At 42.0% G+C, this 22,164-nt stretch overlaps 1 protein-coding gene across 2 annotated transcripts in view; it reads left to right on the top strand.

Moving 5' to 3' along the window:
• LOC115378950 (cadherin-18-like) overlaps positions 1-22,164 on the top strand; it is a 104,600-nt gene that overhangs the window by 26,163 nt on the left and 56,273 nt on the right. For both annotated transcript variants that reach the window (XM_030079536.1, XM_030079535.1), the window contains 2 exons: positions 6,106-6,400; positions 15,213-15,332. In XM_030079536.1, the coding sequence (XP_029935396.1) occupies positions 6,106-6,400; positions 15,213-15,332 (415 nt within the window). The remainder of the gene's footprint in view (positions 1-6,105; positions 6,401-15,212; positions 15,333-22,164) is intronic.

Below are 22,164 nucleotides of genomic sequence, written 5' to 3'. Positions count from 1 at the left end.
ATTAGGAGCGCCCACTGCAGAGAAACGGAGGCCCTTTCTTTAAAAATCGTGAGATAGGCGGTTGCTCCGAGCCAATTTTCTCTGCGTGCACGTTCGATTCCTTTAAATTCTCATATGCAGGGTTTAGTTATTATTAGGATAAACTGATCTCTGATCTATAGAGACGTTTGTTCCAGGGTTTTGTTTCACAGGGCGATATCCATAATTTGAAAAGAAGCACGTTTTAAAAAATACATTATAATGCTGTCCACATCAGCATTAAAACCACACAGAAATCCATGGCCGAAGCTCAACTTAAACATTCACATACATGCACACACACACACACCCGTGGCAGGAGGGAGGGATACAAATTAACTAAAAAGAAGCTCATCTTAATCATGAGTCAAGGAGACAGCTAAGCTCACAACAGTACATATGGACTTGTTAATTACAGCCAATCAAAAAAAAAAAAAAAAAAAAAAAAACACCACAAGGAAAAAAACTGAAACTGTGTATAAATATGAATGAGGTCAAACCAAGTCCAGATATTGCAAAAAAAAAAAAAAAAAAAAAAAAAAAACAGTTCAGTTTCTCCATGTGAATAACAGAAACAAGTTCATGCAACCAGTTTCTGGATCACAGAGGAGCTGGTGTCCTCCAGTCTTTGAGAATATATGTATATGTATTTGTTTATGTGTGTATATTTGCTTCTGCCATTCCCATCAATAGATCTGTTTGAATGTGAGAAGGAAAAGAAGGACTTAATAATTCATTCCTTACCATTGGCTGTCCAAAATAACAAAAATGGTGCTACAATTCCCCCTTAACTAAGACTTTACCCTTAATTGAGATTTTCTCCGCCTAAATGATATGCCGGTGTTGGCGCGGACACTTCCCTTTTCCTTCCACCCACGGGAAAAGAGTGAAAGCAATATTTATTTTTTGGTTTGTTTTTTGTTTTTGTTTTTTTCATTCCGGGGTGAAAAACAAACCATCAGCGGTGAACAAGCTCTCCATCCCGAGAAACAGTACTGACCGATGTTTGATCTTCTGCCTCTCTCATCCCCATCGGTACGCTGGAGCAGAGAGCACCACACGCCAGCCGTGGTAACCATGAACCTGCTGCGTGCGGCTCTCAGATGTTGCGTAATGCGGTTTCTGGACGCTGAAGGTCGGGTTTTTCAACAACACTTACCCCTCGTTGCCGTTTCCCATCTCCCAGATTCTGAAATCCTCTACGATCCAATAAAATGATGGTGCTTTTGTGAAGGTGCCTTCCCTCTTTGGTTGGGGAAAAAAAAAATGGTAATGCTTTCAGAGATTGAGAAGATCTGGATCAGGAGGCGTTCTGCGTTGCTCCTCTACCCCTAGAAACTAGAAATTTGAAGAACTGATTCATGAATGTGAATAAATGCCTTGTGGCAGTTTCAAAACTAAAGGGAAATTCCACCTTAAAAACAAATCCACACTGTTTAGAAACTGGGATGGGCGAGTTAAAATGATGTTTCTGGTGCTTTTATTTTTTTTTGTGGGTCGACAGTGAAACCTGACAGCTAATATTTCTGTTTTAGATCAGGATGATTGGATGGGAGCAAACCCAGGGACATTTGCAATTTCCTGACATAGTAGTCAGAATCTGACATAAATTACAGGCTCCCTTACATGCATGTGAAAGCCTTTCACAAGCATTTAAGCACACACATTCTGAGGTTGATGCAGCATCACTGACCTGACACTTAAACACATATCTTTGATCATTATAAAAAATAGTTTTCTTGCATTCCCTCCCCCAATTTTCAGGGTTTTTATTTGGCTATTTTTTTCACATGGGAGTGAAACTGAAATGACGTATGACTTAATGACTTAAGATTCAGTGCCCCTTCTTTTCTTTTCCTGCTAATTTTCACCTGGTTATCTTCTTTGTTTGGACCTTTTTTTTGCTCATTTTCTAATCGCCTTTTTCCCTTTTTATGAGTTAAAATCAAGTGAATTTGCCTTGCATCACTGATCGGACGTGTAACCTCTCCAAGGTCTGTAAACTGACAATCTGTCTTCCACTTTTGAGGCAGCAAGTTACAAACAAAAAAGGAAAACTTTACACTTCCCATACACAAGCTCTAAAAGCGTCCCCTGGTAATAGCAGCACTGTCTGGAGCGGGGGGGGGATCCGAGGATATTTCCACGGATGGCTCTAGCCGGGGACAAAGCACCAAATCAGGTGATCGTCCCCTAATGGGGGTCACTACTCTCTGCATTCAGATCATCGAAATATTGAAATGCAATAAAAATCACTTCTCCAAGTTGTCGAGCAAATGAAACATCCACCATGTGTCCATGCAGGCTGGTGGCAGAGCATAAGCGATGTAAATGACTTTAAAAAACAACCAGTATTCAAACAGGTCAAAGTGGACAACCTAATGTGATGAGAGCATCTGGAAACAGACATTTTTAATCAGGCATCCTCACCTCTAAACTCTTTGGGTTGACTGCTGGTTCTGCAGGACCCCGTGTCACTGTGTTTTATTCTCAGCCGGCCTAACACTGCTTCACTTTCAGCATGTGATGTTTGTGTAATGACCCGCAACCTGTTGACACTTTTATCACCCGTAGCTCTGGGAAGGCAGTAGTAACCATATGCACCAGTGGCTCACACTTTGCCAAGCTTGATGTATTAGCCCCTGCAAACGAAGTCAATGGCTAAATTAGCACTCTGACTGAAGGCAAAATTAAATTTATGTGCCGGTGTTGTGGAGTGCTCCTTAAGACATGGACAGAAGTGGATATATCTTCTTGGCAGTGAGAGAGTAGTGCACTACCTCTGAGTAACAACTCTGGGTGTAGGCTTTAGGACTTAATACGTTACAAATTTTAAGCATGGATTGATGATCAAACTAAATCCAATGCAACTACTGAATGTTTTTTTTATGGCTTCCACCAAATTAAAGTTAAGCAGAATGAGAAGACAGGCCCTCCACAGAGTAATTGGTCCAGTTTACACTGCCTTTCAAGTGTAAACACATTTTGATTCCTTGCTTCGGAGGTTGTGTTACACACTACCACAATCCAGGAACTGATTAAGTACCTGATTGAATGGGATCTTTGACTCCTTACTTAATCACAGGCTTGATATTTACCACTGAAAGGACAGTTTGGTCTCATCTAGAGTCAGGCCTGCAATCAACAGCAGCTTTCTAATTAGTAATTCATTTGCTGGTCCAAGTCTTGATTAGATTTGGCCTCAGAACCTCCACTGCTCAACTTGTTAAATAAAAAGGTGTGTCTGTGTGTGTGTGTGTGTGTGGCTGTAGTAGGGATGTCGAGCATCATTATGTGTGTAGTGCTTTCTGCTTTGCGTTTATTGAATGGTGACCAGCATTTGCACATTGCTTGCAAAAGGTTGAAATGATCGGGAAATGCTTGCGAGTGGATTTTGTCCCCGACAGGAGTTCAGCAGCCTATAAAACACAAAACATGACGGCTTACTCATTGAATTTCTCCCCACTGCTGCTCGAGCTCTGTGATTTTCCAGGTATAGATGTTTGGCAGGCCGGTCACAAATCTCCGAGCAACCACATCCGGTGCCACCGCGGAGGTCGGCTGCAGAAGTGCCTGCGGGCAAAAAAGATGGCCAAATACGTTAGCCTGGCACAGCTTGCTGGTCTTGCGAGATCAAATTAGTTCGACTGGTGAAACTTGTGAGTTTTTTTTGGAGGCATTTCTGCTTTATTAGACAGTCACAGTGGACAGAGACAAGGCAGAGGGAGGGAATGACGTGGAGCGAGGAGTGTGGGCTTACATAGTACATGCGCTCTATACGGTGAGCCACCAGAGCGCTCCCAGTTTAACCACTCTTCAACTCAAGTGTTTTGTTTTCCACCATAAAAATTGGTGGGACCAATCAGCACCCTTTTAGGGACTAAAGGCTCGGTTTAGGTGATGATGACACAAAAAAGATGCTCACAAACGGGAGCATATCTATGTTCCCAATCTCCTATATTCCCTCAATGTAATGCTCCTTCAGTCCTATGTTCCCTTACCAACAACTGATAATGTCCACAAATCTGGTAAATTAATAAAAATGCATAAGTTGAGCAAGATAATATCTAAAAATGGTGGACAAGCTGGTGAAATGTTGATTGACAAGCCACCTCCAAAGACACGTTTGCTCTCATACATTGCTGATTTTTTTGAACATGCAAATTATGCATCTGTTAATATACCAGAGGTCATGGACATCCTTCTTATGTTGAGTGAAAATAAGACTGAGGGGAAAAAGTGACATTGAGGGTACATAGTTTAGCAGAGAAACCAAGGTTCATGTTTACATGTGATGAGCTTATTGCATGTGTGTCCAAAGAAATCGTGTTCACAACAAGATGCTGTGATGTGCCAGCTGGACCCGAGCAGAAATAGCACAGAAATGTACCACGGATGATGAAATGTGTTCGGCATGCATTCATTTGTTGATGGCCACAGTTGCTAAGACCTGAAGGAACCTCCGATATGGCTGGCAGAGCATATGTTACATCGCCTGAAAGTATTAGCTGTGCCACAGGAATAACATTTTCCATTGGAATACTGTTGCAAGTGGCTGTAGTTGTGTTTGTGAGCAAGAGGAATGTGTAGGTGTAACCGTGCCAGCGCACTTTGAAAGCAGACAAGCACCAAGTACATTTGAGTGCTTTGCCAGTATGTTTTTAACATACCCATGCTGATCCAGACTATGCATAAATCATAATGTTAAAAAAAGCATACCATACTATCCCCAAATGGGTAGAAGATGACACTTGTGCAGTGGAAAAACCTCATGATACAGTATATCTTATGCTCTCAACAGTGGCATGCAACTTGAATGAAGTGCGACAGAGGTGTTTCCCTGGAATTCAAAACGCCGTGTTTGCAGCTCTTTTGAAGTGCATCTCGAAAATATAAAAAAAATATATATATATGTATGTATATATAGCCGATATGTAAGGCACTGCCTGCTCACAATGAAAATTATATGGATTTTTCAATTACTTTGTGCAGTTACACAGAATAAAAGTTTCATGACATGTTTTATTCATGGGTAAAAAATGAAATTGAGTGATGATGGCACCCTGGTTTGGGAATTTGGCAGTATTGTAAAATATATTTATAAAGTTTAAAACTGAAACCCTGCTGAGAAATTGGCATGAAAGTCTTAATCCTCTTGGTATCAATTATGGCTGAACAAGTGTCTCACTTCCTCCCCCCTTTTTTTCTTCCTCTCCTGGAGAGAAAAGAGGCAGCTCTTCCATCTATAAGAGCGTTGTAGGGATTTCACCACAAACCGTAATCTCCAAAGATGCCGTTCTTCAGAGATACTTGAGTACAGTAAAGCTCCAGAGTGAAATGTTGAATAATGTAATGCTATCTGTATTATGTTAGGAGTTTTCTGAAGCTGAAAGGTGGGTTGAGCACCACTGTGCAGTGCAGCCATACTTTGAAACATAAGACTGTGTAAAATGCGGACACGTCTTTATCCAACATTGACAGAGCCTGTATTAACGAGTGTTTGATAGATATATATCACCATGCATTCAAGGCTGTGTTCAGATCTGTAGTGGTATGTGGATATCACAGTGACCATTGCAGAAATCCTCCTCCATGCATTCATCCTGCAATGATCATATAATGTTTGTGCTGCAGAATATTATGCAACATAAATTGGGATACTGTGACAAAAATCGTACCATTCCTTATGGCCTCTGATAGCCAAAAAGAGAGAAAAAACCTATTTTCTTCCACATGATAACAAAAGTGCAGTGATAGTTCGGTAAAAAGGTGGAATTTCTACAATATCTCCATCTGTTTATCTATAAAAGGCTCAGAGGCAAGCCGTATGAAAGTGTGAAATGAGAAGCATCTTTTAAAAAAAAAATTAAAAAAATAAATAAAACACTAGAAACCCCACAGTCTCGATCATGATACTCAAAATATTTTTTTACGCATAGTTATAAAACTGATTCTGACACCAAAATACAGTAAGGCTGCAATGTAAATTCAACTGTGGAAAAACACAAATCAAAAATAACCCTATGATGTGTTTTTGGCAATGTTCCATTCTCTGTGTTCATGTACTTTGTCTGGTTTCCCTTGCAGCTTCACTCAAACTCAGATAAAGGGGACGGATCCGTCAGGTACATTCTGAGCGGGGAAGGAGCCGGGACTATATTTATCATCGACGAAGTGACAGGAGATATTCATGCCACTAAGAGCCTGGATCGGGAAAGGAAAACACACTACGTCCTCCATGCACAAGCCCTGGACCGCAACACAGAAGAGGCCCTCGAACCAAAGTCAGAATTCATCATCAAAGTACAAGATATCAATGATAATGCCCCTAAATTTCCCGACGGACCCTTTGTGGCTTCGGTGCCTGAGATGTCTGAAGTAGGTGAGTAGCACTACCCAGGAAATTGATCGCTCTCTACCTTTGGCGGCAGAAAGGCTTTTTGTTTGAACGGCTCGGGTCTTTGAACTTGCTTTATCTCGGCACAACGGTGTGAACCCGTCTGTCACTGTTTCATTTTAGCCGCTCTTTGAATGCCCATATGCCTTTTGCACCGACCTAAAATCCCGCTATCATTAGAGGTGCCGAGCAAATGTATTAACCAGCATCTCAGGCCTCCGTTCTGAACCCTGCAACAAGTAATTATCGTCTTCGGCTCCAGTTGGCAGAGGTGCAAACAGGTCATTCTCTAATTTGCGACCCGCATGGTCGACTTTTTACGGAGGCAGTCCTAACCCCCCTCGTGTCGCTTTAACCTATTCAGTATGATAAATTACCAATAACTCATCATCCTTTTGAATCGGACTATGACTTATTCATAGTCCAATTATTTATCATTCGTTCATAGCAGGGCTGTAATGAGAGACTGCCGGGGCAGAATGTCAGAGATAAAATCTGGGGAGGTGAAACATTTGGTCCTGGACTTCTGCTGAAGCAAGCATGTCACCTGCTCTATTTTTACCGCTCACATGCTTGGCGGAAAAAGTGGTAATAGAATCTAGTTTGAACATCTGTAAGCTCCGTGTCCCCGGGAGAAAAAAAAAAAAAAAAAAAAGTAAAATATAGCTTCATATCCAAATATAACAAACGTTCATGAGTTTCAAGCAGAGCTGCAACAAAGTGCTACCTCCAAGATGGTTTAACACGGGGTAAAACATCCCATAATCAGTGTTGGGGAGTAATGCATTACACGGAAATACATTTGAATACTCTTTTTGTGATGTAATGTAACAAATAACAACTATAGACCTTTTCCACAGCAGCCATTTTGACATGAAATAGGTAAACACAGATGCTGCTAATCACATTAATTAAGGCTCTGTTCTATTTAGGTACAGAGCCTTAATTGATGTAATTAGCAACACCTGTGTTTACCTACTATTTCATGTCGAAATGGCTGCTGTGGTCTATAATGAGGAATCGGGATCAACTATGTTACAACCCCTATGCAGCGTTGCAGTTTGTCCTCCTCTGTGATGATAATAATAATATTTCCAAGAACGTTTGATCCTCTGCAAGCCAGTGCAGTCCTCGTTTTCGCCTTTGTTTTCTGGCTCTGTGATGCTTCCCCGGGTGGGCAGGTCTTTATGAAGCGCTCAATAGTGCCTCCCCAGCATCCCCGCCATCGAGGCCGCCGAGTCCTCCACATCAGCCTCTCCCCACCTCCTCTGAGACTAGTTGCTCCTCGTATGCCCGGCGTCACGTGTGTTTTTAAAAAATTTCTTTATTCCACCGTTCTGTTTTTAGCACGGGCGAACAAAAGCGACCCTTTTCTCAGTCCGATGGATTTTGCCTCACAGCGCAGTGGCTCCAAAAGTATTGTGCTCAAACATTTCACAGTGGCCCTTGAAAAAAAAACAACAACAACAAAAAAAAAAAAACGTTATGTAGGTTGTCCAAACGGCTCCCAAACTGCCACCGGAGTGACTCGGCTTCAAATGCACCGTGTGATCGTCGATTCCCGCCGCTGACACGTTTGGGGAAAGTGTTCCTCTCATATCTGTCAGTCTAAACTAATCCTTTCAGTCATTACTAAATACTAAATAATCCTTTCAGTTACTTATTATAAATATCTCAAACAGGAATTGAACGGCTCCATCAGTTTATTGCAGCTCGAAGATGGGGATGTGCAAAACCGATTAAATATGCAAACCCCAACAGACCTGTAGGCGCCCTCTTTATAAACAGTCAATATCTCCCTTGATGCCTTCATGCATATTCATGAGCAAACATGCCTGACACACATACAACATTGCCAATTCAGTAATATTTGTTTGTAAGTCGGATGTGTCAAGTGCACATCTTAATCTGCTCTGATTGTACTGTATGTTCCAGTGCTGTGACAGTGTTGTCGTTGGCAACGTCACCGAATACTTTATTTATGAATTTTAAATAGATAAAAAGGGCCCTACTGGTACTGTTGATACAAAAGAGATTTTTTTTTTTTCCCCCACCACAAGTCGAGTTTATTTCAAGTCCCCCTCCGCTCAAAAACGTGTTTGTTAATGTCACCCAAAGTGTCTGACCTTGACGACACTGACTTGAATCTGTGCAAAAAAATTTTGGCACTGGAGGTGTTTTCCATCCAGATTTGGGACATCACACATCTGACAGCCAATCCAGTCACCTGACGGGGCGCTACTTACAGGACTGCCGGTTGTGTTTTGTATTAAAAGCAGTACGACCCACTGCAAATGGCTGCCTCATATACTTCAACAACGTTAGTGCAACTAAATAATATTTTTTTCATGGTTAGATAATGAAATATGGCCCCATTTTTTTTTTATTAGTGTTAATTAGTATTAGGACTTCCGCTTTCTTCCATTCAAGTGTCTCATTTTCAAAAGACAAAATGTCAATGGCTGCTGCACATGCATGATTAATATTAATGCAACTAAGAGATCCACTGAGAAAAAAATAAAATAAATAAATAATACTGCAGTTTTCATGACTGTCGCAGGATGGGACTTCCATGTTCTGTGAACTGGGCTCTGGTTATTAGTCGGTGTGCGAACAGGCAGAATGGTGGGCGGCGACTATTTGCATACCGTATTTCCCCAATTAATCGCCTGAGCGTTTAATACACTAAATCAACTTGGACCCCGGGCGTTTAAAAGAACCAGGCGGCTATTTGTGGCCGGGCGATTAATTGGGGAAATACGGTATTCAAAGTCTGCACATTTTTAATGGTTTAGAGTTGCATTTAAGGCATAAAGGGCTGTTTTTCTTCATGGGAAACTTCTAAATATGTTGTATTGATGAACAGAGTGGATTTTTAGGGGCTCAGTAAATAACTGGAGTTGGACTTTAATCCTGAGGTGTTGAGTGGATAATGGAGGAATGCAAGTATTCTTTCTAGCGCCAATCTCCCTTATTGGCATGCATTGTTTTGTTCTAACAAGACCACTCATTTTAAAGTTTCAGTGTTCACTCCAAACTTCATCATTGGTTGTGCAAAAGGAATCAATCACCATTGATGACCCAGGGGAGGAAATCAAGGACTGTGAAGGGGAAAATAATTGCCCTTTTTTCCCGCCCCCTCCTTTGCTCATGTCCATTAAAGTAATTCCTCTTCGGCTTGGCGTCTGCGGCGTCAAATCAGCTGTAACAATCAACTGTCCTCACACTCCACAGCACTAATCCCCCAGCATTTGTCAATACCGGCGCTCCCAAGCGCAGGAAGGGGCTGTCTGGGAGTGTGGCAGCTAATTGGTCGTGATGTTCTTTTTTCCTGTCTAAATTGATTAGCTGGGCACGTGCCAGGTACTCCAATATTACTGTTTCAACCCTCCCATTCAACGGTAGAATCAAATTTTTGAGTGCTAGATGAAAGGGGTATCAATTTCGTACTGCCGGTTGAAATTTTCTAAATGGACATGCTGGGGATGCCTGTGTTTCAACCATTTCACTTCTGGGAAGAATGCTGTTTCATAAATGCTTTAAAAGCAGAAGCAGAGCTTATGGCCTGTTTAGTTCAATGAATAGTTACTGTTAAGCGAATATTATGAGAGGCAGTGTTAGAAAATTGTGCAAAATTGCCCACATGGGTAACTCTTTTTCAACCCCCAGAAAAAAAAAAAAAAAAAAAAACAGGTTCAGGGTTCCACACAGATGGCTGAGCACACATTTTGATTTATTTTCCTCTTATTTGCCCTCTCAAATGCGGTTCCCAATAGCTACCGCCATCCATCATAAAATACAGATCAATGCTACCATAGAGGACCTACCAAGATAAAAGGTAATTTTGTGGAAAATGGAGTGGATTTACACTCCTTCACCCATGTTTTTGTAAAATGCTTTGCAGATGTTGCTTTACGTGGGGATTCAATTAATATTTGGGGTCACTCACAAGTCACATCTCCTGTGCCTTATTGCAGAGGTCTGTTGGTGTATTTATACTAGGAATAAAAAAAAAAAAAACACCAGGCTGTGTACTTACAATAAGATGGCCATTTGCAACGCATTAAGACTGGCTTTCAAAACCATTTGCGGTCACCCAACATATCGTTCACTGACTGCTGTCTACAGGATGCACAGATCGCGGGGAGGGTCCTTTCTGTTTCATTTCTCCGCCAAGTTCGAGTTTTAGATGCTCTGAAATGGGACACGAGCATCGACTTTGACAAAAGTAGCGCCTTTTCTGTCTTGCAAGGTTGTTCGTTTTCACCGAGGAAGAAAGAGGAGAGCCCGGTGGCTGTAATCCTGTTTCAGAAGGCCAACCTTGAGCTTTTAAAAGTACATTATGTTTTGTGGCCACAGCAATAAGTCAACTTAGGACGGTAGAGATAGATGGATTGAAACCAATAGGAGGTGATGAAAGCGAACGCAGACAAGCTGGGGGTAAGAATAAGATGAGATATGTGACTGGGTTTCTAATAGAAAAAGATGATCTGCTGTAAAGGCTGAGCCAAGTAAAAAAAAAAAAAAAAAAAAAAAAAGTGGGGCTTACTTTCATTTCACTTTAATTTCAATAACTATAAATTAGCACAAAGACCGGGGTACAGAACATCCAGCCGAACGGGGTTGTCAAGATTTTACCACTTTTTGTGAAACTGATTTTTTTCCCAGGTAAAGGCTCATAAAATACATGCCGTCTACTTTTACTGCTGAGTGTTCACCCTTTGATGAGCAGAGTGGGGCAGTTTAATTTGGCGCTCCTTGTGTTAAAATAGTTTAAAAATACAGTGGCTGAGCACTTGAGCTGAAGTGCATTGTGAGCAATCATAAGCACATCACAAGTGCATCATGAGTGCATAATGAGTTACTGTCACTGCATCAGAATATGCTATAATGATGAGTCTGTCATGACGGTGTGAAAAAAAAGTAATACCTGTCAGCTGTCATTGATATACAGCCTTTTGTTTTCAAACTCTTAGCCACTCTGTAATAAAGCATTAACCTTAAAAAAAAGGTCACAGTTGAGTATTTTTTTTTCCTAACCAAAGCTGATAACAAAAGAACAATTCAAAGTTCAGCAATTATCTAGTAACCGATAAGTTTTCCTCGACAGGTAATTTGGAATCGGCCCAGCTTTCTCTCTCAAAGCAGTCCCAAAACTGATTAAGTCCAAATAATTCTCAGTGCAATTTTAGCTCGAAGGTTGACAGAGATTCAAAGTACTCAAGCATAGTGTGAACACATGGTTCATTATGGCTGGCATTTCAGCCCTGGTCCTTGAGGTTTCAAAAGAAAAAATAAATTATATCGAGCAAGAAAGTGGAATGAGTTTCACTTGTTTAATTTTGTTGAACTCCCATAGGACGGTAACAGTGTGTGTGTCCCGAGGAACTGCGGGCCCTCGTAATAACGTATGCGTATATCTCATATGTGCGATAAAACAATCGTATCATATCACATTCATCACATACGCCGGTGCATTACGGCGCAATTATAATGCACTCGTTATGCAATTATTAAAAACCGATGAAGCCTCGTAATGCCGTACGAGCAGCACTTCAGGTGTTAAATTGAACCACAGTGGATTTCAGAATGAATTTTTAAAAACATCAGCTCATCACTGAGGTCGGGGTACCGAACTCGGTCCTTTCAAGGGAACCGCTAGAATGACGTCGGCGCGAAAATTTCGGGACCTTGAGAGCAGGCGGCGTCGTGAATTCAAACGCTGATGAGCCCTTCGGAAAAATCCCTCCAAGTTTATTGTTTGTTGGAAGCGTGCATCTGAGTGAGAGGGCACACCTTAGACACAAAGAGAGAGTGAGAGTGCGTTACTCCGATATGCATTTGGTGATATTCCCTCCTATCTGGTGAGGAGTATGCTACTACACACACACACACACACACACACACACACAATCAGCAGGGAGAGGGGTGTGTATCTCTGTCACGTTCTTCCTTGCTCGACTCCGCTCGGGATGTGAATGAGAATGAACGTGGAGACACAATTTGCGGCTGCTGAATATCACACAGCTGGCTGGCGGCGGCGGCGGCGGTGCGTTCACGGACCCGAGCCGCCGGCTCGACCCTTCCACGTCGGCCGCCCTCGAGCCAAACTCCCTTTCGTGGAGGGATTGGCGGCGGAGAGGGTTATCACAGCTTCCTGGCTCTAATCAGCGACTAGATATGATTGTGAGCGGCTGGAGGCGGCAGGGACGGGTTCAGGAGGGGAGGGGAGGCGGGGCGGGATTTTATTTTGTGTGATGTGCCACAACAAAATATACTACATAAATAAAACCTTTTTTTTTTTTTTTTTTTTACTCGTGAAATTTCATTTTGTGTTTCCGCGATCCCATTCATTTAGTGCCTTGAAAACTGTTTACTCATTTCTGTCTCGAGGCTGCTCTGCAAAAAATGCCATTTCATTCATGTTGGAGGCCCTCAGCTCTCGAGGCCATAAAAGTGAGCGCCACCAGCTAATTGCATGTATGACTGACCAGAGCTCACTTTTTTTTTTTTTTTTTTTTTTTTGATGGTGAAGTGACCGTTTCACCATCTCACATCATTAACTAGCTCACCATAAGCAGGGCTATTACCATAATAGCTGATTTGCACTCGCCAACGTGTATAACAGGAGCCACCGTCGGTCGTGGCTAGTGGTCGCATGTTCGTACTAAAGGGCTAGTTTGACATTTTCGACCGTTATTTTTACTTTCTACTCACCTGTGCATTGTTGATTGGTGGGCGCCGTCTCTCAAGTCAATAATTTGCCTCATTTGCTTTGTATGCCTCATATACTCAGCCCCTGTCATTATGTTCCTGACTGTGTGAAGGGCCGGCTGTGTTCTCCCTGTAGAAGTTATAATGCCACAGCAGTCTGCCGTGGTGATTTGAGCCATTATTTCAAATCCCTGCTGCTAAATTCCTAACATTAAGCGGTAGGGACAGCATTTTTAAAAAGGCATTTTGTAGGCATTTTTCAAAGATTTTTTTTTTTTTTTTTTTTTTGTGGCATTTCTGCTTTATTTGATAATGACCGTTGAGAGAGACAGGACAGACAGGGGATGACAAAGGGCCTGGGGTGGATTCAAAGCCACGCCGCTGCGGTAGGGACTTAGCCTTGATATGTGACACGCGCTCGTACCTGGTGAGCTACTCGGGAGAAACAGGAAACATGTATTTACCAATAATACGGCTTCAGAAATACAAAAGAACGGCTTAAAATAACCAGGATAGACTGCCGTGGCATTATGTTCGCTTTAAGTGCATCGTGGAGGGTACAAGTACTTTCAGAGCTCAAGTGAAAATATTGTACAAAGTGCAAAGTAAGATTAGATGGCAAAAAAATCCTTCAACCGGCTTAATCCTAACTTTGGTTGCTTTACTAAAATTAGGGTTTAGGTTTAGGGCCACTGAACAGCGCATGCGCGGAACACAGCAGCACGCAGCAGCTATTTTTTTTTTTTTTTTTATAACAGTGGTAGGGCTCTATAATTTCCGCGATCACGGAATCACGGACGGACTCGCGGAATTAGCCAAATAAAACGGAAACCGAGTCCAAAAGGCAAAGAAACTTTCCAGGCTACAGCAGCGCACTGACATAGATTGTGTAACAAAGCGAAGAGTTACCACTCCGCTCTATTTTCACTGGCTAACAGCAGCACACTGGCTTAGCTTTTCTATTCAGAGAAGAGGTATCACTTCGGCTTGTTTCTCAATCTATGTTATCACAGGCATACTACTGCTCATTCATTGGTAGCTGAATTGTTAGGTCTGTTTGATAAGTAATTTACATTTTTAAAACAAATAATAATTTGACATATTGTTACTGTAAAAAGTACTCTGTCAACCCTCAGGTGAAATAATTACTGATGCATCCTCTTGTCATTTTTGTTCAGTCATTAATAACATATCATTTTCACCTTTTATTGCTATAACAACACAATCATTAAATAAATAAATAAAAAGTGTTATTTTTTACCTCAATTAATTTAAGGTAATTTCTGTTTCATTTGTGTGCATTCTAGTCATTAACATTTTAGTCATTAACATTAAAAAACGCCACCACCATAATCTCACTCTGAACTCAGTTCAAAACTTGAGAGCCCTGGTTTTATAGAAGTATCGGATTGGGACTCGGTGTCGGCAGATACTCAAAATCAAATGACTCGGACTCGGACTCGGACTCGGACGCAAAAAAATGGACATCCCTATTAATTTCATTGCTTAACATAAAAAAATGACCATAAATCACATCGCTACTCGAGTAAAAGAGCACCTTTGAGTTACCCACTTGCCGATTCCTGTTGTTAAAACACTAACCAAGCATAATTTTTGTCCACTTTATGTGCATTTGTGTCAATCAGATATGAAAGTTATAAAAAAATAAATAAATAGATCTGCCATTATAGCCGTTACCTCCAACACTGCTCACAGGGACAAATCTACCTTATACAAGTATTCCCCTTTATTGATAACATTACTCAGTTCACATAAACCCAAACCATAAAGCTTTCTCAAGGCATCGCTCTAATTTCTAACCCGGTTTTATATATTTAGCCGTTGCTTGTGCACAGCCAATTCTCAGCAGGACCTCCAAGATGTGATACGGCTGTTTGTCAGATTTATGTTGCAGCCACAAAGCCCCCCCATACGATAAAAAAATAAAAAAAAAAATAAATAAAAATAATCCCAAGTATGCTGTTACAAAGAAGCTCGTCAAAATTCCTCCATAAACCTTTGCAGGGAAACTAGAAAAGTGGGCACTCATTTTCGTCAAGTAATTTTGCTGTTTTCATTTTAGGGACGTCTGTGTTCCAAGTCACGGCGACGGATGCCGACGATCCCACCTACGGAAACAGTGCCAGAATAGTCTACAGTATTCTACAAGGACAGCCATATTTCTCCGTCGATCCCAAAACAGGTGAGGTGTAAATGTGCACGGCTGGGGGAAGTGGAACGCCGGTGCTCTGGCAGCGGCGGTAATTGTCACCGTAAAGTGGAATAATAGCTTTGTAACACTGGTTGTTGATATCTTAAAGTGGTGTGAATATGATGTTGTGAAATCTGTGCGCCACGCACTTTTAGCAGCGAACATCCTGCTCTGTTATTACGGCACGTCTGAGATCATAAAAGCGAAAAACAGCCACAGCAGAGTTATGGACTGCCCGTGCTGCTGCTATATTGTTGAGTACACCATCTACTTTTTTTTTTTTTCCTCTCTGGGCCATAACTTAACTCCTCAGGGGTCAAAGGAGACGTCGGTGGAGATGCTTTCAGAACGCCATTGTTTCTTCCTTTCTGAAAGGGGGAAGAAAAAACAACACAATAGGCAGTGCTCAAGTGTTTTCAAAATCCATCTTTTGTTTGAGAGCCTCCTCCTAGAATCCATTAAATGTTAATAGACCTTCCAAAGTGCAAGATATAGAAGGTCCATATGAAGTTAGCAAAATGTTTGTGCACACTTGTTTTCTGCATGAGTGTGTATGTGTGTGTGTGTGTGTGTTTTTGTGTGACAAATGAGAGATAAAGTGCTTTTATGCGCTCTCTCTCTCTCTGTGCTTGTGCATGTGTGTAAAGTTGTGCACGCCCATCGCTGTTGCTGCTGCCGGTTAACATGAACAACACATCCACTTGTATGAATTGATTCACCGCCGTCTGGAACATCCATTGGCCCCTTTGAGACTACACAAGCCATGTAAAACATGAATTCCTTGCTGAATGAGCAACACAAATGAATTGCTGAATATTTTGACTTTATCTCGAGGGAAAACACAGTTCGGATTGATGGAGCAATTTCACGGCAGCGTTAGTGAGGCAGAAGCAATAGCAATTTTTGTCTGAAAATTGAACTTTCTCACGCAACCACAGATATTTTGTATCATCAACTCTATGTGATACTGTAGTTGTATATGCTAAATTAGATTGTGAGCTTAAAAAAAACATTACATTGTTATTCTGCTGTGATTTTTTTTTTTTTTTCCTCTCTCTCCTCCTCGCCTCTCCATATGCAGTATGCTTTCGGACACATCAGATGAGTTGTTTTGCTCGAGCTGACTCGGCATCTTGTCTGCATTGTAATTCAGTGTGGTGGGTGCAGAGGAGGAGGGACGTGATTGAAGGCCCAGCCAGCTGCACTCTCTGCACAGCAGCATTCCACCCACACATATTAATGTATACAAGTCTGCTGTTGTTTTCGCCACTGGCAAGCCAACCCTCCCTCCCTCAAATTAGGACAAGGAGCCCTGGTGGTCACTGCAACGGTCACTGCGCACATGGATCAGTGTTTGTGTGCAGCCTTTCATACCCTAAGTGAAGCCTTAACGCGGCTGTGTTGGCATACCGCCACGTCTGAGCACCATGCTGGGCGGCTGGAAATGCCTCTGCATCTGTCTCACAGCGTATGAGCTTGCTCAGATATTATCCTATTAACATGTATCTGGCTCCCCGACGCCAAAACTGTACCGACACCCGTCACGGGGAGTTCACATAACATTAGGTGGATTAGAGGAGCTGAACATGCACATGCACCCGACCACCCCTTCCCTTTTTGACCTTGTTACTGGTGGCCTGATATAGCAGTGACAGATTTTACAAGACCCGTGAGGTAAAAGAAGAGATCACTTAAGGACAGAGGGTAATGATAGCATTTGGCCCGCACATATGGTGCAGAAGGAATCCCCAAAGGACTCTCTCAGACTTGACCCAAATCCTCGGCAAGTAACAAAGTGAGGGCGTCGCCAAAAAACGCCTGGCACGAAAGTGAGCATTTTACCTGGTTATTTTTATCTTATTAGTCGTAAAAAAAAAAAAAAAAAAAAAAAAAAAAAATCAGCAAGCTGTTTGCTGAACATCTCAATCAGTAACCAACTTCAAATGACACCCTTGCCCTGCTCTTTCGCAAATGTAAAGCACCCTAATTGATATAACAGATGGTAAATAATCTGATCGGTTAAAGATGCATTCCAACTGTGCTGATAATTCCCATAAAGCGTGGCTAGCATGGTTTCATTACTATTATTATACCCATAACCACAGTAAAGAAGCTCAATTACTGCTGTAGTGGGGCGTTGTCCATTCAAATTATCCGGAATAATGCAATGCACTTTACTAGTTTGTACCAAATTGTACAAACAAGGGCATTATTGTTGCATTAGCGCAGGTTGGCAGGACCCGAATGCAGGAGCAGGTTGTAGTGAAGAAAAATTATTTATTAACTGAAACTGCAAAATAACACGAGGAACTCGAGGAGCACTAGGGATAAACGCAGGGAAACACTGGAAGCACGCATGGCAGCAAAGTCAATGATCGGAAACAGAAGTGAACTGAAGACGGGACTTAAATACACAAGGAACTAATAAGATAGGGAGACACACCTGGGGGAGGGGCTGGAGCGTCAGACAGGTAAACACAGAGGAGAGACTGGAAACACAGGGATCAGGATGACCAGGGATAAATGACCGCCTCAGGACAGGTGTGGAACTGGGAGGGGCAAACACACAGATGAAATCACTAAGGCAAAGGAAATTACACCAAAACACAAGGAAAACACAGAAAAAACAAAAGTAGAGTCCAAGCCACAAGTCCAAAACACCAGCAACTCAGAATTATGACAGTTATAGGTCAAATGCACCTATTTTCAGGGTATACTCAATCACTAAACGTCCATGATTTGCTTCTTTAATGGGAATAGACCTCACTTAATAATAATAATAATAAATTTTATTTATAACGCACTTTACATTTAGCAAAAAACCTCAAAGTGCTACAAGAGAGAACACAGTCAACAAACAAATAGAGCAAAGAGTATTAAAGACAGTTGTCAAACAAGAAACATTTATAGATTAAAAGATTTTTTGAAAAGGTAAGTTTTAAGTCCCCTTTTAAAAGACTCAATAGTCTGTGGGGCCCTCAGATGTTCTGGGAGGGTGTTCCACAGTCGAGGAGCCGAGGAACAGAAAGCTCGATCCCCGAGTGTGCAGCTCTTAGTCCTTGGGGGAAGAAGTCTGTGGGTGTTGGTAGAGCGGAGTGAGCGTGTTGAGGACTGGGGGGTGAGGAGTTCTTTAAGGTACTGGGGGGCGTTGCCATGGATGCACTGGAATGTGAGGAGGGAAATTTTGTACTTAATCCGAACAGAGATGGGTAGCCAGTGTAATGAGTGGAGGAGGGGTGTGATGTGCTCATATTTACGCACTCTCAGCAGGATTCTAGCGGCACTGTTTTGCACGTGTTGTAGTTTCTGTATGCTCTTGCTGGGAATCCCACTGAGAAGTGCATTGCAGTAATCTAGTCTGGAGGAGACAAAGGCATGGACGAGCTTCTCTGCGTCTCTTAAGGTGAGTGTGGGACGAAGTCTGGCTATATTTCTGAGGTGGTGGAATGATATTTTGCAGAGGTGATTGATGTGGGCTTCAAAGGTTAGATGGGGGTCAAACCTGACACCCAGGTTGGTAACTGTTGATGATAGTGGGATGTCCTTGCCGGAGAAAATCTATTAAGTGAGGAATAGACCTCACTTAATAGATTTTGAGCAAATCTGGACATACTGAAAGATGGAGAGATTCATTTTTTGTTTCTATTTGTTTTTCTCTGCGGTGTATGCTACTCAAGTCTAGCGTCAATCCAGACACTGCATCCTTAATTACTTACTCCTTCGACTCTTTATTGTCTTGGAGACATTATAACGTCTGGAGCCAAGGAGAAATTTCATTTATTCAGCCTGCATATCAAAGCGAGATGATAAAGAAACACTTGTTAATACAGTTTCTCAATGAAATACGACACAGAGTTGCTATCTCTTAACTAACTTTAATTTATTCCAAGAGCAGTGCGAAGACAGCTGCTCATCTCCGTAGGAAATAAGATGCAATCATGGATGTAAAATTGTGTAATTGGTGCATCTGTGATGGTGGCACACTGGATGTGATGAAAGGGGAGAGGAATTAAATATGCAGATTCGCTCCTTTAATGACTTAATGAACATGACCTATTCTTTGGTCAGAGAGAAATTGTAGCTGATACACCTCTCGCTTTAGTCAATATTGGCGGCATTGACTACGCCGACTTTCATTCCCACAGTGTGATCAGCATAATGATGGACGACCTGAGAGAATGAGGTTGAAAATGTTGGGCTGGGAAAAAAACAACAGCAAAAACAACATGCAGCTATACCAAAGTTTTGCAAGACTTGGGTATAGCGGCATGCAGAAGTCATTTGGAAGTTATACTGCGCATAAAATTATCTACATTAAGTTCTCTGTAAGCGCACATGTAAAACAATGCATCCACCCCACCTTGACAATACCAAACCTAATCCATTATACATGTATTAGTGATCTTTCAGGATCTAGAGGGATCATTTCAGTCATACTGTCAAGTGTGCATGACGCCCTATCTTCGCCTGGTCATTCAGCATTATCATATTTATGATGGAGTGACAAAATTGGTGAAATCCATCGTTATATATGTGAGGGTATGCAACTTTAAAATAGGTCAACATATTTAAAAAAAAACTTCTCTTGTGTCCCTGCCATTATGTAAAGGACAGTGGGATGTAATTTAAGGATGTTTTCAGCCTTATTGTTGTCTCGTTGGTCTCTTTGCATGGGCATTGTGCCGCCGCAAGAGATGCTTTGCATGCGTGTCTCCATTTGACAGCAGCTATAATAATAGATATTGTGAGGAACGCAAAATGGCTGCAAGGCCACACAAAACTATTATGAGGAAATACAAAAGCCACTTCAGTATGTTTTTTCTTAACCCCAACGTATTCCCCCCCACTGTGTTCTTCCTGTAGCATTCTGTAGCAATAGAGCAAAGGAAAGAAAGATAAAAAAAAAAAAACACACAGCACAGAATAGGAATTATTGTTCTCGAATGCAATAATCGCTGTATCAATCGAGCATGAACCACTTTAACCAACACGAGCATATTTCTGAACCAATAATCATTGGCATGCAATGTTGAGAGTTTGCAGGGTTTCACTAAGTAGTGAAATCACCTGAAAACCTGCAGACTCTCAGCGCTCCACATGCTCGAAACCAACATTTATGGCAGACTGTGCCTTTATTTCACCTATCATGTATTCAGTGCACACCCTTTTCCCATCCGTAGTTATTCCAGGAGTAGTTTATAAGCATCCCCAGCTTTTAGGCATTATCAACAATAAAAATAAGACCCTGTGTTAAGAAACAATCGTTCAAATGCAATATCTGTAGCAATTTATACAGAGGTCGCAGGCTCTTGCTCCCGGCTGTACGCAGTGCGTCGATCAAACAGCGCTGAGTCCTTGCCGGGCGTCCTTTCGAAAGACACCGAGCCCCCACCTGCTGCTTATCTTGTGACTCGTCTGGGGATTTTGGTCAAAAATATGAGGAGATGCACAAGGACAACACAGTATTAGATGGACACGCTGAACCCCTGACTGCTCACTGAATGTAAATCACACAGGATGAGGGTGTCGGTTGCAAAGCCGAAAATGTATTCTCACACTGATGCATGGCTAGACTGGATGTGCTGTGTCACTAGTCTTTTTTTTTTTTTTTTTTTTTTTTTTATTAATGCCAAAGACCGCTCAAACAATATTAGGAAGTATAACTAGACTGATGACATTGGCAAGCTAAATGACACTCGAACAGCGGGTGAAATGGTTTTACTTGATTACATGGTTTGCAAATCTTAAAATCGCAAGCCAGCACTTTTTTTTTTTTTTTTTTTTTTTCCCAAAGAGCTTTCTACTTCTCAGCAAAAGTGTATCTCACTGGGTTATGGCATTTATCCTTTTTATAGTCGGGTCGTAACTCCTGTCTTTCCCAGCACTCGTGTGTATCTGTCACTTACCCGGAGAGACATCAAGGATGTGCCTCTTGAGTCTCATAGTTGGATGACCCCCCCCCGCCCCCCTCCGCCCTTCCCCCACCCCGCTAAACATCTGTACTCACACACATACACCCGCACAGACACACCGCGCCGCTGCCCCGTTAGTCCCTTTTGCATCTTAAATAGGCTAATTTCTCTGCTGATCTGGGATTTGGGAGTGTTCGACTTTATTGAAGGAGCTGACACAGATCAAGACGTTTCCCGGTCCATGGATTAAGTCCTTTCCGTGGTTGGATCAACGGAAAAGCTGTCACTTTGTCAGTCAATCAGCAGCCCTCCGAACGCCGCTTCCAGGCAGCCTTGAAAACCTGCTTAATGACTGAACAATTCAAAAGCAGGTGTATGCGCCATTGTTAAAAAAAAACTCTCGAAAGGCTTTGTGAGCGAGAAGAAAAGGACAACACGTATCAAAATCATTGTTATTGTTAGTATTCTAATCATTATCATTGCTGTTATTGATCAATTTTTCAAAGAAAAGCTATTTAAGTGCAGACAGACAAGGATAATACCGTATTGGATGGACCAAAAACCAAGGTTCCTGGAGTCAGAGATTGAAGAGCGCTTTAGTAATCTCCTATAATCCTTTTTGTTCACCCAGGAGATTGTCCTGCTTTAGAAGTTTCCAGCCAGACAAAGAGGTGGATAGTGTGATGGTATCAACTTTAATAGACTGGGGGGGGGGGGTGAGGAAAAGGCTAACCACCTCACTGTGTCAAACGGACCCAGGTTCAAGGGAGTCGTCTCTTTCTCAATTATTTTCTAAATTAACCGGCGTGTTCCATTGAGATCTGCCGCAGACTACCTGAGCTACTGCGGCTCAGGAAGCGGCCAGGAGAGCGAGGCGAGGTGAGATCTCGGTGTCAAAGTATTAAGATACC

This window comes from Myripristis murdjan, chromosome 20 (assembly GCF_902150065.1).
Source record: "Myripristis murdjan chromosome 20, fMyrMur1.1, whole genome shotgun sequence".
Classification (NCBI taxonomy): Eukaryota; Metazoa; Chordata; class Actinopteri; order Holocentriformes; family Holocentridae; genus Myripristis; species Myripristis murdjan.
Note: the sequence above shows the minus strand (reverse complement) of the source record. Positions and strands in the feature narration are given on the sequence as shown.